A 14,141-nucleotide genomic window follows, 5' to 3' on the forward strand; every position below is an offset into this window, starting at 1 on the left:
AATTTCATTCCGGAATTGCTCCTTCTCGTTTCCACCTTGACCTTTTTCTTCAGTCATTTCGAGATCCAAACTACGAAACTCATTCCTTCCCTCAATCCTTGCTCTCTATTGCACTGTCAGACTTTAACACTCAAATGTGGCAATGCTTTGTCATTCCCTTTTTTTGTCCTCTTTTCAACTTTTTACATTCTGTAGTGGAATCCTGCACAATGGATTTGGCTCCCTCATCTCGACCTGCTAACTCAAACAGCTCAATGTTCCTAATGTCAGGAATACCTGTGAATCCCATCTCAATAAAGGCGAGTCACTGTAGTGAGGTTCTCTAAGTCTGTTTGGAAAATTGGATGGAAGGCATTTGAAGAACTTTACTGGCGGAGTACATCTGATTATGAATCAACTTACTATTTATCTTCCACATTTTTCATATTTAGCTATATTAGAATTAATCACTAGCCTAGAACATATTTACCATTTTATTGTTTAGCAATGCTGTCAATGGTATTGCAATAGATTTTTCTGTCAAACTGCCCTTAAGCACTGTTTTAACCCATTGCTCAGATAACCTCCGCATTGTCAGTCTAACTCTCTGATAAGCCACAAGCTGTCCTGAATGAAAGCAATTTCACTCGCTCTGGAAAAGTCCCATTGCTAATGAAGCATTTTTTTTTGTCATCTTTCCATTCTTGTGAAAATCCACAGGCTATTGTATCTCATCCTGTGGTGAAGCAGCTGTGGTCCAGCAGTGGGATGCCCATGAGAGGTGGATCTAACACTGACTCCAACTTTACTGCAGGATCTGAAAGGAACTCAATGGATTACAAAAAAGCAACCAGTGAAGCAGACATGGCAGGTTATAATGACGAATCACCATTCTCAACAACGAACCAATTTGCACCTTATCTCAGTGGTATAAAAAACACACCTTTCTCACTTAAATGCCTGGCAGTACTTAATAGTAAAGGCATTCAATCTGATAGCAACACTGAGAAACTTGGTGTCTCTCAAAGGAGTTCAACCCCTGATAAAACATCCATGCCACGTCTAGAGGTCTCTAAGTCAAATGCCACTGAGAGTCTGCCTTTGGATCCTGCCAAAACCTTGGATCTGGGAGAAGTCAACAGGACAAGGGATGCTGCTGAGAGTAAAGGAGCCTTCCCAAATGGAAGGATAGGTGACATGCCAGAGGATCAGAATAAGAGCAAGAAGCTAGAGGATGTTGAAGGGAAGTTAAAATTAAGCTATCTTTCCAAGGAACTTGCTTCAATGCATTTTGATATGAATAAATCATCCACGGATGAGGAGGAAAGCATTTGCAACAGTCCAATGAAGAAACTGGGCCTTTCAGCATCCCTCAGGCGTAAGCTAGCCAGACTGAGTGTAAGCTCAGACACTGACTCAGAAAGCCAGGAGGAGAGGACACAGCCCAGAACTCATATTGATGACACCATGCATTCCGAGGGTACAAGGCTTTATCCGGGCAAAGGAGAAGCTTACGCTGACTTTGAGCCTGGGGACTCAGACAAGGAATGGGAAATACTGGATCATCCCTCGTTAGTGTTGAGCAAAGAAAACAACAGAAGTCTCAAAGAGCAGGAGATAAAAAGTCAGGTGTGCTGGGACACATCCCAGCCTGCCCTGAAGGAGATACCCGGTCCGAATTCAGCTCAACTCACGCACAGCAAGACCAATCTTGAAAACTCAAAGACTAAACGCAGAAGGGAGTTAGAACCCAATGGAAAACGAACTGGGAAAGACTCAGCTTCTGAAACACCAAATAAATCAAAATTGAAATTTTTCTCTTTACCCAAACCATTTTCTCGTTTATCGAGAAGAGAGAAGAAAAATGAAGAAAAACATGCAAATTCTACTTTGCCTGTGGCAAAGGCAGAGATACCAACGATCCAGGTATCATCTGCTCAGAAGGGAGGTAAGGATTGTTATGGCCTGTTTGTGTTCCATTTCCTGGGGATAAGGGACAACAGGGAAAGTCTGCTCTGGGAATCTGTGCAGTGTTACGTTAAGTGATTTGATGAAGACCATGTTCTTGTTGAACTGGTTTGTGACTTCATATGAATTCCTTACCAGAGGATATCTTGAAGCTACATTTATTACACTGATCCACACAGCAAACGGAGAGTTTTTCCCAGCACCAATCAGCATGAGTAACAGTAGGATTAAATGTCTGTTTATTAAGCATTCAAAGGTAATGCTGTCCTGCTTAAACAAAATTTCCTGTGCCTGTAGATAAGAATAAATTCACAGACCACTTCTTAAAATGCAGGCTATTCGTACAAGATGGCGATCAGGAAGCAACCATATTGCGTAATCAGACTCATCATTCAGGTATCTGGTTATGCAATTTCGATCAAGTGAGAGCTGTGTGTTGCTGCAATATGTCTCTATTGCCAATCTTCAGTCTCTCAGCTCGATGTTGTGCAGAAAACTGGCACTCAGAGAATGCACCCCACAGAGCACACTGTCAATGGTACCTCCCAGAGCTTCCCCCAAGAAACCCGCACCCCCCAGGGCTGACCCCAGAACCCCGCATCCTCCAAAAGTGCCCCCCTCAGAGCTGCACTCCTCAAAAAGATGTGCCTGATGTTGAGCAGTGTCCTTATTTATAACATATCCTCCAGAATAATACTCTGAATGTCATATTTATTAAACATACAATAATTAAAGGTACATTTAACAAAAACACTTAGAACACAAAGTTGTAGCCAGTGGACCCAAGACATAACCATTCCAAACTAGGTGTTCCTCATCGATCAGCCCTTAATCAAGTTCCAAAGTATCTGCTCCAAATTCCACTGTGAAATATCCAGTCAATTAAAGAAAATGGTTACATTAAACAGTTATCGACCAATACAGGTTTAATTGTTTCACCTTCAATCATTTTTAACGTGGTAAATTCACAAATGTGTCCTCTTTCTCAGACAGGAGCAAGTCAGTCTATGAGGACCCCCTGTTGATGGTGGAATTAAAGGAGCTTTTCTAACTCTTGTTCTGTAGTTTTTTTCTTTGAATCGAGTGAAATTTCAAATTATTAATCTGTGCTGTTCCATATCAATTTCCTGCTTCTGAAAGGGATAACATTCTCTTCTGCAGAGCATTTTCTGAACTAATTAAAGCCTTCTGTAAAATATGCATCGCGATATTCTTTAGTGAGGTTGGCTGGATTGTTTAAACTGACCACTTTAAGGCCAGTCTGAATCCAGCAGTTAGGTGGTCCCTGCACCTAAAGTGACTCCCTGACTGATACAAAACTACAAATTACTATCTCCACACAAACAAAACAATTCAATAGCATGAAATTTTAACAAATTTAAAGGTTGCATGAATACCCTGCATTTAGAATATTCAATTTTATGTCTCTGCTTGAATTATCTGAGTACAATCCAGATAGTTTAAATAGCAGAGAAACATGTTTGCATGTTAACTATGTCGTCTGTCATGTGACTAAGTGTTTCCGACACCAGTTGTGTGTTGCATGTTTGTCACTTTATCATGCGTCCCTCACACAGATTGATGTACCAAGACAATGTCACAGATGATGTCAAGCTCATGCCATACCTACACATTTAAGGCTGTCTTTGAGGGAGATTTGAGAGGATGGGGTGTGTGGAGAATGGCATCTGGAGCTGATTTCCCTCAGCTTCATTCTGATATTGAGGGTGGTAGCCAAGTAATCAAGCTCAACATTTTATTGCTCAGTGAAGACAAGGACACGGACATCTCCATCAGAAAGCTATCCATGAGATATTCTTCACTTTATTATCTTTTGGTAGATTGTGTGGTGCTGGAAAAGCCCAGCAGGTCAGGCAGCATCCCAGGAGCAGGAGAGTTGACGTTTCAGGCATAAAGGGCTTATGCCGAAAAAGTCGATTCTCCTGCTCCTGGGATGCTGCCTGCCCTGCTGTCCTTTTCCAGCACCACACTCTTCAATTCTGATCTCCAGCATCAGCAGTCCTCACCTCCTCCTATTGGTAGATTGTTCATTGATATCAGATTGATATCGTTTGGTGAAACGTGCAGATGATATGTGTCACTCGTGCATTCTCTCCCCTTTTCCCAAATGTCTTCAGTCCATGCATTATTCAGCTTAACACTCAGCATTGTGCAACTAGGGCGTACCAGAGAGTTGCTACACAGAGAGCGATAGCACGGATTATAGAACTGGAACCAAAGAGCTTCTCACAAAGTGGAGCCTGTGATTTCCTTGCAGTGATGATTCTCTGCTGTGTAAAGTTCTTTTTCGCAAGGTCCAGTCCTATTTGCTTGACTGTGATTATCTGAGTAATCTTCTTGATTTTCTTCACCCATTTTCTCTGATGTTCTGTTGAAAGAGAGCAAACTGCAGAGGTACAGAGGATTTTCTGCTTATGTTCATGTGCACACCTTGAGTTCTTACCTACTGACTCATTGATCCCATAGATATCCCAATGGATCTTGGTCTTGAGCTGATCTTAGATCCAAACACACAATGCTCCCCTGAAAGGTGATTGCACGTTGATCCAAAGCAAGAACAGGAGCATATTTATACCCAGCCTAAACCAGAGATACTCCAGCAAAGTTAGGAAGGCAGTGGTGTAGTGGTAATGTCACTCGGCTAGTTACCCAGGCTAATGTTCTGAGGATGTTGGTTCAAATCCCACCATTGTCAATTGCGAAATTTGAATTCAATAAAATCTGAATTAAATGGCGATTGTGTAACCACTGTTAATTATTGTAAAAACCCATCTGGCTCACTAATCCCCTACAGGGAAGGAAATCTTCCATCCTTAGCTAGTCTGACGAATGTCACTCCAGACCCTTAGCAATATGGTTAACCCTTTACAGCCCTCTGGGGCAATTAGGGATGGGCAATAAACATTGGCCATGGTCGTGTCTCATGGAATGAATAAAAAGGAAGGAATTAGAAAGCCTCCAACAACGATTTCTACATAAGGCCTTGAACATAAAGAAATGGCTCAAGGTTTTTCACAGAATTGTGAAACCTGACACTGATAGATGATATTAGGTCAGATGACCAGAAATCTGGTAAAAAGATGGGTTTGTCCTAAAGGAGGCCAGTGCGGTGGAGTGGTATAGGGAGGGAATTCCAGTGTATGGACAACAGATAGCACAGCCACCAATGTCAGGGTGATTAAAATTGACAGTACTCAAGTGTCTGAATTGGAGGAATAAAAGCTGTGGTTGGAGAAACTCATCAGGTCTAGCAGCATCTGTGGTGAGAGAAACAGAGTTAAAGTTTGAGTCGAGTCTGACCTGAGTTGCTCTGAACACTGTATCAGGAGCACGTGCCTTGAATGGTTGCTAGAAGTAAACAGTGAGCTGGAGTTTTGCACCAGTCAGTGTATAGTTTTGGATTGAAATGCTCCAGCTAATACCCTTTCTTAAAGCCACACGAGATTGTGTTCAGCAGTTCTGCAAACAGGGCTATTTAAAGGGGCTTTCAACTATTCATAATGGCTGACAAATTACTTCTGGTTGTAGCTTCAAACCTATAAGTGTTTTGGTGCTCTCTGCAGCTAGTTCAAGTTGCAAAGTTCAGCAGGAAGTGGTGTGGCAAGTGCTGAAGGAGTGTTTGCTGATGTCACAGCATCTGCATATAGTTGCTCCCAGAGATGGGAGGGTTAGTTGACACACACTACAGCATGATTTGGTGAATAAACAGAGGTCACACAGAGCTGTTAGAAGAGGGGGAAGGGCACTTAGGCCATATCTATCCAGGGGTTACTGGGAGAAAATTTAGGACTGGAGCCTTGACAAAGTTTGAGTGTGAGACTTGAATAAAGACACCTTGTGTCTGCTGCTGTTACTGTAAACACAGAGCAGAATGACTACATCGCCAGTGTCTCGGAAAGTGGCTGGGGCTATCGACTTTTACTGACTTCTTCCTGGCTGAAGCTCGGAGGTTCAGCCAACCATTGCTACATGAGGGAGTTCTTGATGCCTCAGTTCAATGATGGCTAACTCCATCCCAGTCTCTCTTGCCAATGTAAAACAGACAGAGTGAATATGTGGCTTCAAAAGGATTGCAAATGTCACCAGGATGCAGGACACCGTTGGTTAGACCCAGATAGTTTTAAGTGTGGTATTTGTCCACTTGGCCCTCTATCACAACTGAGGGGGATTTCACTTCCCCAGTGTCTGACTCATGTGTCCAGGCATAGTGAATCCTGGCAACAGTTAGCCTGCTTTCAGTGGGTCACTCCGGTGGCTGAAGAGCAACTGGCACCCAATCTCAGCTATTGTCACATTCTGCAGGCATGGCCAGTGACAGCACGGGTACACTAAGAGGCAAGGTGTTACGTGGAGTCTGAGAAAACAGCTTTTTGACATGGTGTAACAAATATTTCCACTGCCTTCCCTGCTCTGGAGAAACCTTGCTGCATTCAACAGAGTAGGTATTAAGGTGCACGTTGAACTCTGCCGAACCTTGTTAAGAGTGGGCAGCCCCTTTCCACTCGCTGAAAACACTGATGCCTACATGTAACCCTTCAAACCACACACCATCCCTGGACGTGCTATTGCTTCACTGTCACTGGGTCAAAGTCCTGAAACTCTCTTCCCAAACGGCACTGTGGGCGTGCCACATGCACCGAAAGACAGCTCAGCGTCACCTTCTCTTGGGCAACTGGAGTCGGTCAATAAATGTTAGCCCAACCAGTGATGCCCACATCCCACAGGTGAATAAAAATGCACTGTAGGAACTCAACACTAATTCATCATCCCAGTTGAATGTTGGCCCTCCTGGGAGAGATGCAACACCAGGGGCAGACGCAGTTCCTAACAATGGCTGTACACATCGTTAAAGACACAAACTTCCCTCAAGCAAAAAGCTGAAATGCTTGCTCATTTCAGTTTTTCTGAGTAAAATTGCTCATTTGTGGTTATGAGCTGTGGCCAACTTTGGACTGTTTTATGTCAACAAAGTTTTGAGTCTGCCAAGCTCTCGAGGCTGATGTGTGACCAAAGCATTTCGAAATCTCTAGCCACACATCCCCCCCTTGGACATTATGGTCAATTCTGGCAGGTCGGATCTTTGCATGCACAAAGAGGACAAGGCTTTATGCGTAGGGAGGGGGGAACCAGGAAAATGGAGTTGAGACCACAACCAAATCTTTATAAAATGACAGAGCTAGCCCGAGGGGGCCAAAGAGCTCCTTTCCGTAATTCATGTGTTATTCTTTATAAAATAAGGAGAAACCAGGAAAAACCTCAGGTTCAAATAGAGATCAAATCACAAACACAATGACTCTTTAACTATTTCCAGGCCCATACATGGATCCTAAGTCATTGTATATCACATTGCTACATAATACAGTGGGCACAGGGTCAAATCTGAGTATTCACCTCGATAATACATCTACCACTAGTCTGTGGGTCTCTTGTCTCATTGTGTCTCAATGTATCAGTCTGTTGTGTCACCATAAGCAGAGGAAGCTAACAACAAATAGAAGCTCAAATGAAGTTGGTCATGGAGTAATGATGTTCATTGATCTTCAGTGATATGATCACTGTGGCGTAGTAATATTTGTCTAATTCGTGTAATGCCCCTATTTGGAAAGTGTATAAGAACTAGAGTTGGCCTATTGGCCTGTTCCACTTTTCAACAAGATAATGGGTAGTCTTTGAATTTCACCCCTACCCACACAATGCCAATATGTTGGAAATATGAACCAAAAACAAATTGCTGGAGAAACTCAGCAGCTCTGGTAGCATCTATGGGGAGAAAGCAGTCAATGTTTCAGGTTCCAGCAACTTTTCTTCAGAGCTGATTATAGGTGGGAAAAGGTTGTTATGTATACTGAAGATGGGGGCATGGGAGGGGGAGGAATAAGCGACAGGTGGCGATGGTGCCCAGAGAGAGAGAGAGAGAGAAAGCAGCAGTTGGGATGACAAAGGGATGCAGAATGGTGAGACAGGGAGAAAGGAAAGCTGCTAATGTGGACCATCAGAGGGTGAGAACGGATTGGCTGTGCTGAAAGCAGCCCATGTGATGACAGGGCCTGAGGGTTTGGGATGGGGAAAGGATATGGGAAAAGGTGCTCAGACCCTGAAGTAATTGAACTTGATATTGGGTCCTGAAGGGTCCCCATGTGGAAAATGAGATGCTGTTCCTCCAGCTTACACTGAGCAACCCTGAAGCACTGCAGCAAACCCGAGACAGAGATGTTGGCCAGGGAATAGGGTGATGCGTTGAAGTGGCAGGAAGCTGGAAGCTCAGGGTCATTTTAGCAGACCATGTTCCCTGGCCAACATCTCTGTCTCAGGCTTGCTGCAGTGCTCCAGTGAAGCTTAGCAGAAGCTGAAAGAATTTTCCACTTGGGAGTCCTCCAACCTTCAGGACTCAATATCAAGTTCAATAATGTTCGGGTTTGAGCACCTTCTCCCATGTCCTTTCCCCACCCCCACATTCCAGGCCCTGTCATCACATATCAGTTGCTTTCAGCATAGCCAATCCGTTCTAACCCCCTGATGGTCCACATTAGCAGCTTTTGTCTCTCCCTGGTTACCACTATTCATTCCTTTGTCTGGCCGACTGCTGTTCTCCACCTCTCTCTCTGGGCTGTGTCTCCACCTATCATTTATTCTTTCACCTATCACCCACTAACCCTATCTTCAGTCTATAGACCCACTTTTCCCAATTATAGCCAGTTCTGATGAAGGGTCACTGGACCTGGAATATTGACTCTGCTTTCTCTCTACCAAACCTGATGTGTTTCTCCAGCAACTTCTGCTTTAGCGCCAATATCCCTTCGTTGATCATTTCTTGAATGTACTCAGAGGGTGAGTCGAAATGCCTCAAATCTTGATCCAACTTGGCTCACATTGAGGATCAACTGTAATGTGCTTCATCTCACACGGAGTCAGGTATCTGATGGTATGCTTCTGTGTTTATGTTATCCAGTAAAATCGTGCAATTTGAGTGGCGATGAACAATCGGATGATGATGAAGATGAGTCCCTTAGCGAAGATGAGATGAAATCTAATACTGAGCCAATCAAAACTGTGAGTACAAGTTGCTAGTTGCATGTTAATTCTATGGTTAAGATGCATTGGTGATTAGCATTACTTCATAACGTACCGAGAGTGCTTTTTAGTGCTGTTGTGACACAGTGGGTAGTGTCTGAGCCAGGAGACCCCAGTTCAAGTGCCACCTGCATAGAGATATGTAATAACATCTCTGCAATGTAATATATCTGAACAGTTTGATTAATAAACAAACCTAGAAAGGGGCAGCATGGTGACTGAGTGGTTAGCACTCCGGTTCGATTCTACCATCTGGCAACTGTCTGTATGGAGTTTGTATGTTCTCCACATGTCTGTGTGGGCTTCCTCCAGGTGTTCCAGTTTCCTTCCGCAGTCCTAGGATGTGCAGGTTAGGTGGATTGGCTGTGCTAAATTGTCCATAGTGTCCAGGGATGTGCGGGCTAGGTGGGTTAGCCAGAGGAAATGCAAGGTCAGGGTGGGATGCTGTTCAAAGAGTTGGTGTGAACTTAATGGGCTGATTGGCCTGTTCCCAAGCTGTAGAGATTCTCTTAACACTAGTTACAAGAGATTGGTATCCCTGTCTCTGGGCCAGAAAGTCCTGGCTTAAGTTATTTTTCAGGTTGTGTTACAATGGAGCTGTCTTATAACACATCTATAAAGATTGATTAAAATAGTGAAGAGGAATCTTGGGGAGGTAGGAAACAGGTATATATAACGCTGCATTCTGTCAATAAACCTATTGTCTGAAAAGCCTAGTTCCACACTTAGAGTTATAGAATCATAGAGATGGTCAGCGCAGAAATAGACCCTTCAGTCCAACTCGTCCATGCCTACTAAATATCCTAAATTAATCTAGTCCCATTTGTTAGCACTTGGTCCATGCCCCTACCTATTAATGTACCCATCCAAATGCCTTTTAAGTGTTGTAATTATACCTAACTGCATTTCCATCTGGTGATGGCTCGGTGGCTCAGTGGTTAGCACTGCTGCCTCACAGCACCAGGGATGTGGGTTGACCTTAGGTTTTGGATTGAGTTAACACAAGTGAATGTTCATCTGAGAGATGATGACTTCTCTTTCTCAAATTTCCATCAAAGCTGCATATTCGGGCCTAATGTTGGAGGCAATTCTAACCAAACTGCACAAGAGGGAATTTCAGGAATCCAGAGTAATACTGTGTTTGTGTACTGTTAAACATTACCGCGGTGACCTCAGTGGAGAGTTAGTCCACTGTGCAAGTTTAGGTTAAAATAGTGAGCCTTCAATCCTGTGAAGCACCAGAATTCTTATGGTGTAGAAGGTGGCCATTCAGCCCATTGTGCCTGCTCCTCTCCTAGTGCCAATCTCCTGCCTTTTCTCTATATCCCTGTACTCTTGTTCCATACAGATAATCACTGAATACCCTCTGAATGCCTCCATTGAACCTGCCTCCACCAGATTTCCAAGCAGTGCATTCCACACCCTGAGCCCAGTGAAGATCTTTCTGTCAAATGATGTAGTTTATTACAATGTTTTGTTATTGGAGTCCTATCTTTGAAATCTAGTAATAAATCCTGGCTGTTATAGTTAAAATTTAGGTCAGTAGATATACAATGGGAATGGTGGAAAACAGACTGCTGACAATCACACTAATGCAGAAAGGTTCACTCCCCCATCTCCTCCTCTCCCGGCCAACCCTGCATTTTAATCCTACCCAGACTGACAGGGTGCAGGTGCCTTCTGCTGTTCATTGTAAGGATTCTACATAAAACCACAGTTTCCATCAGCTAAGGGACACAAGGTCACAGCATTCAACTATTCAAAATTGAATAACAATTGGCATTACGTTGCCAACAATTCAGCGAGATTATACTGTGCTGATTCTCACTGCTCTTTTCCATTCTGACTATCAACTTTAACTTCATTACATTATTACTTTAATTGATATTTATTTTATCTTATATTGCTGTCTGTTAGGGGTCGGTTAGCTCAGTTGGTTGGATGGCTGGTTTGCAGTGCAGTGTGATGCCAACAGCATGGGTTAAATTCTGTCACTGAGCTTAACATGACGAACTCTCCTTCTCAACCCCCAGATTAAACCACCACCAGTCGTCTCTCTCTCTCTCTCTCTCTCTAATGAGACGGCTGTCTTATGGTCTGCTAGGACCTGTGGTCCCTTTACCGACCTGTTGTTTTTCTGTCTCATTTGGCTCTTACTGACATCACATTTTCCTGACTTAGTGGTTAAGCTGAACAGAAGGAAATTCATGTTCGGCATTAAGAAGGAGAAACACAAGCCGAGTTTCATTTTCATAATTGCTCTTATTGAATTCCTGTGGGAGGTATACAGGGTGACCTGGACATAATGTGGTCATATATCCTGCTGATATTGTCCAAATGTGGCCATATGAGGTGACCACCAGGTCAGACAATGGAGAGACATGGATTCCACAAGACTACACTTGGTATACAAATGTGAATATAGTCCTGAAGAAAGGCTTTTGCCTGAAACATCGACTTTCCTGCTCCTCAGATGCTGCCAGACCTGCTGTGCTTTCCAGCACAACACTTTCAATTCTAATCTCCAGCATCTGCAGTCCTCACTTTTGCTCTGTGAGTATAGGAGGTGTGGTTAGTAATGTTGCAGATGACACCAAAATTGGAGGTGTAGTCGACAGTGAGGAAGATTACCTCAGATTACAACGGGATCTTGACCAGATGGGCCAAAGGGCTGAGGAGTGGCAGATGGAGTTTAATTCAGATAAATGTGAGGTGCCGCATTTTGGGAAAGCAAATCTTAGCAGGACTTATACACTTAATGGTAAGGTCCTGGAGAGTGTTGCTGAACAAAGAGACCTTGGAGTGCAGGTTCATAGTTCCTTGAAAGTGGAGTCGTAGGTAGATAGGATAGTGAAGAAGGCATTTGGTATGCTTTCCTTTATTTGTCAGTGTATTGAGTATAGAGATGGATGGTCATGTTGTGGCTGTACAGGATATTGGTTAGGCCACTTTTGGAATACTGTGTGCAATTTTGGTTTCTCTGCTATAGGAAGGCTGTTTTGAAACTTGAAAGGGTTCAGAAAAGATTTACAAGGATGTTGCCAGGGTTGGAGAGATTGAACTATAGGGAGAGGCTGGTAAGGCTGGGGCTGTTTTCCCTGGAGCATTGAAGGCTGAGGGGTGACCTTATAGAGATTTAATCAAATCATGAGGGTCATGGATAGGGTGAATTGTCAAGGTCTTTTTCCCAAGGTTAGGGAATCCAAAACTAGAAGCCATAGGCTTAAGGTGAGAGGAAAAGATTTAAAAAGGACCTAAGGAGTAAATTTTTCACACAGAGGGTGGTACGTGTATGGAATGAGCTGCCAGAGGAAGTGGTGGAGGCTGGTACAATTGCAACATTTAAAAGGCATCTGGACGGGTATATGAATAGGAAGAGTTTGGAGGGATATGAGCCAAATGCTGGCAAATGGTACTAGATTTATATGGGATATCTGGTCGGTATGGGGGAGTTTGACTGTAGTACTGTACATCTCTATGACTCTAAGAGTGCTTTCAGGGAATGTCTAACCAGCTGACTGACCTGCAGTGGACAGTAATTGATGTGAGGCTTTATCTGGTACACATCAGTTAGATGACCTTCTGTACACAAATAATACTTAAAGGGGTATAAACTGAGGTTAACTGTAAGAGACATTGTTCCCTTTCTCCCAGAAGCTGACTCCAGAGGAGGTTGCAGCAAAGAGGCAAACGTGGAAACTAAAAACGTTTGAACGGCGTGCGAGACAGGAAGAAATGGCGAGGTTTGCGAAAGCTCAGGTAATGTTGGATATTAGCTACGTCCTCGATTGCCAGGCTATCCCAGACTGCCCCACTGCTGCCCCCCTTCATCATCGAATCATTTCACTGATACCAACAGAGGTGAGGGTCCCCTCCTGGGCCCACATAGGATTAGGTTTGATGTTGAAAATGATGGAGTCGGACCATGCAGCAGTTGGATCACACTGTGTTTGATTCTGTGTCCATTAAATCAATTATGTCTCAGTTACTGGCACCATTAGCTTGAAAACGTTATTTTAACTGATTCTGGAGCAGGTTTAAGTTAATGCTCAAAATCCCTTACTATTTACGTTCGACTTCCTGTTGATCAAAGGTCATTGCTGAGTCATGCCACATGCAGGATGAGTGATTCCTTTGAGATCCTGTGCTCCATGGTTCCCTTCATGGACTCAAACCCTCATCCTCATCTCTACCCCCCTTTCAGACTCTCCTCACACCTACTGTTTGGACTACACATAGGGACAACACCTACTGTGCTGTCACTTCTCTGCCTGCTTCCCTCCCTACACGGAGACAGAATAAGGACAGACCTGAGATGTGACACTCCCAAGACCACATGCTGAGTTTGGCCTCACTTCTCCTTGTCTCCAGCATGTGTCTCCCCATTTTAGAGCCTATGTTTTCATGGTGCCGATCCTATCTTTTCCTGGTGGGGGACTGTCTTTTCATGGTGTCAAGCCTGCGTTTTCTTGATGTCAGGCCTGTGTTTTCCTGGTGTGGACCTGTGTTTTCATGGTGTCAAGCCTGTGTTTTCCTGGTGTGGGCCAATGTTTTCATGGTGTCAAGCCTGTGTTTTCATGGTGTCAAGCCTGTGTTTTCATGGTGCCAAGCCTGTGTTTTCATGGTACCAAGCCTGTGTTTTCTGGTGAAAAGCCTGTGTTTTCATGGTGTCAAGCCTGTGTTTTCCTGGTGTGGGCCAATGTTTTCATGGTGTCACACCTGTGTTTTCATGGTGTTAAGCCTGTGTTTTCATGGTGCCAAGCCTATGTTTTCTGGTGTCAAGACTGTGTTTTCCTGGTGTGGGCCTGTGTTTTCATGATTGAAGCCTGTACTTCCTGGTGTGGGGTGCCTGTGGTTTCATGGTGTCAAGCCTGTGCTTTCCAAGTGTAGGCCTGTATATTCATGGTGTCAAGCCTGTGTTTCCTAGTGTGAAGCCTGTGTTTTCCTGGTGGGGGACTGTGTTTTCCTGGTATGGGCCTGTGTTTTCCTGGTATGGGCCTGTGTTTTCATGGTGTCAAGCCTGTGTTTTCATGGTGTCAAGCCTGTGTTTTCATGGTGCCAAGCCTGTGTTTTCATGGTACCAAGCCTGTGTTTTCTGGTGA

At 43.9% G+C, this 14,141-nt stretch overlaps 1 protein-coding gene across 5 annotated transcripts in view; it reads left to right on the forward strand.

Annotated features, from left to right (window-relative positions):
* Positions 1–14,141, forward strand: part of LOC122563302 (protein-methionine sulfoxide oxidase mical3a) — a 127,435-nt gene that overhangs the window by 82,240 nt on the left and 31,054 nt on the right. For 4 of the 5 annotated variants that reach the window (XM_087973682.1, XM_043717009.2, XM_043717008.2 and 1 more), the window contains exons 23-25: positions 700–1,927; positions 8,918–9,018; positions 12,694–12,798. In XM_087973682.1, the coding sequence (XP_087829808.1) occupies positions 700–1,927; positions 8,918–9,018; positions 12,694–12,798 (1,434 nt within the window). The remainder of the gene's footprint in view (positions 1–699; positions 1,928–8,917; positions 9,019–12,693; positions 12,799–14,141) is intronic. The other variant, XM_043717013.2, reaches the window with a different exon arrangement.

This window comes from Chiloscyllium plagiosum, unplaced genomic scaffold (assembly GCF_037043375.1).
Source record: "Chiloscyllium plagiosum isolate Xiang-an unplaced genomic scaffold, Cpla_swu_hap1 HiC_scaffold_26, whole genome shotgun sequence".
Taxonomy (NCBI): domain Eukaryota; kingdom Metazoa; phylum Chordata; class Chondrichthyes; order Orectolobiformes; family Hemiscylliidae; genus Chiloscyllium; species Chiloscyllium plagiosum.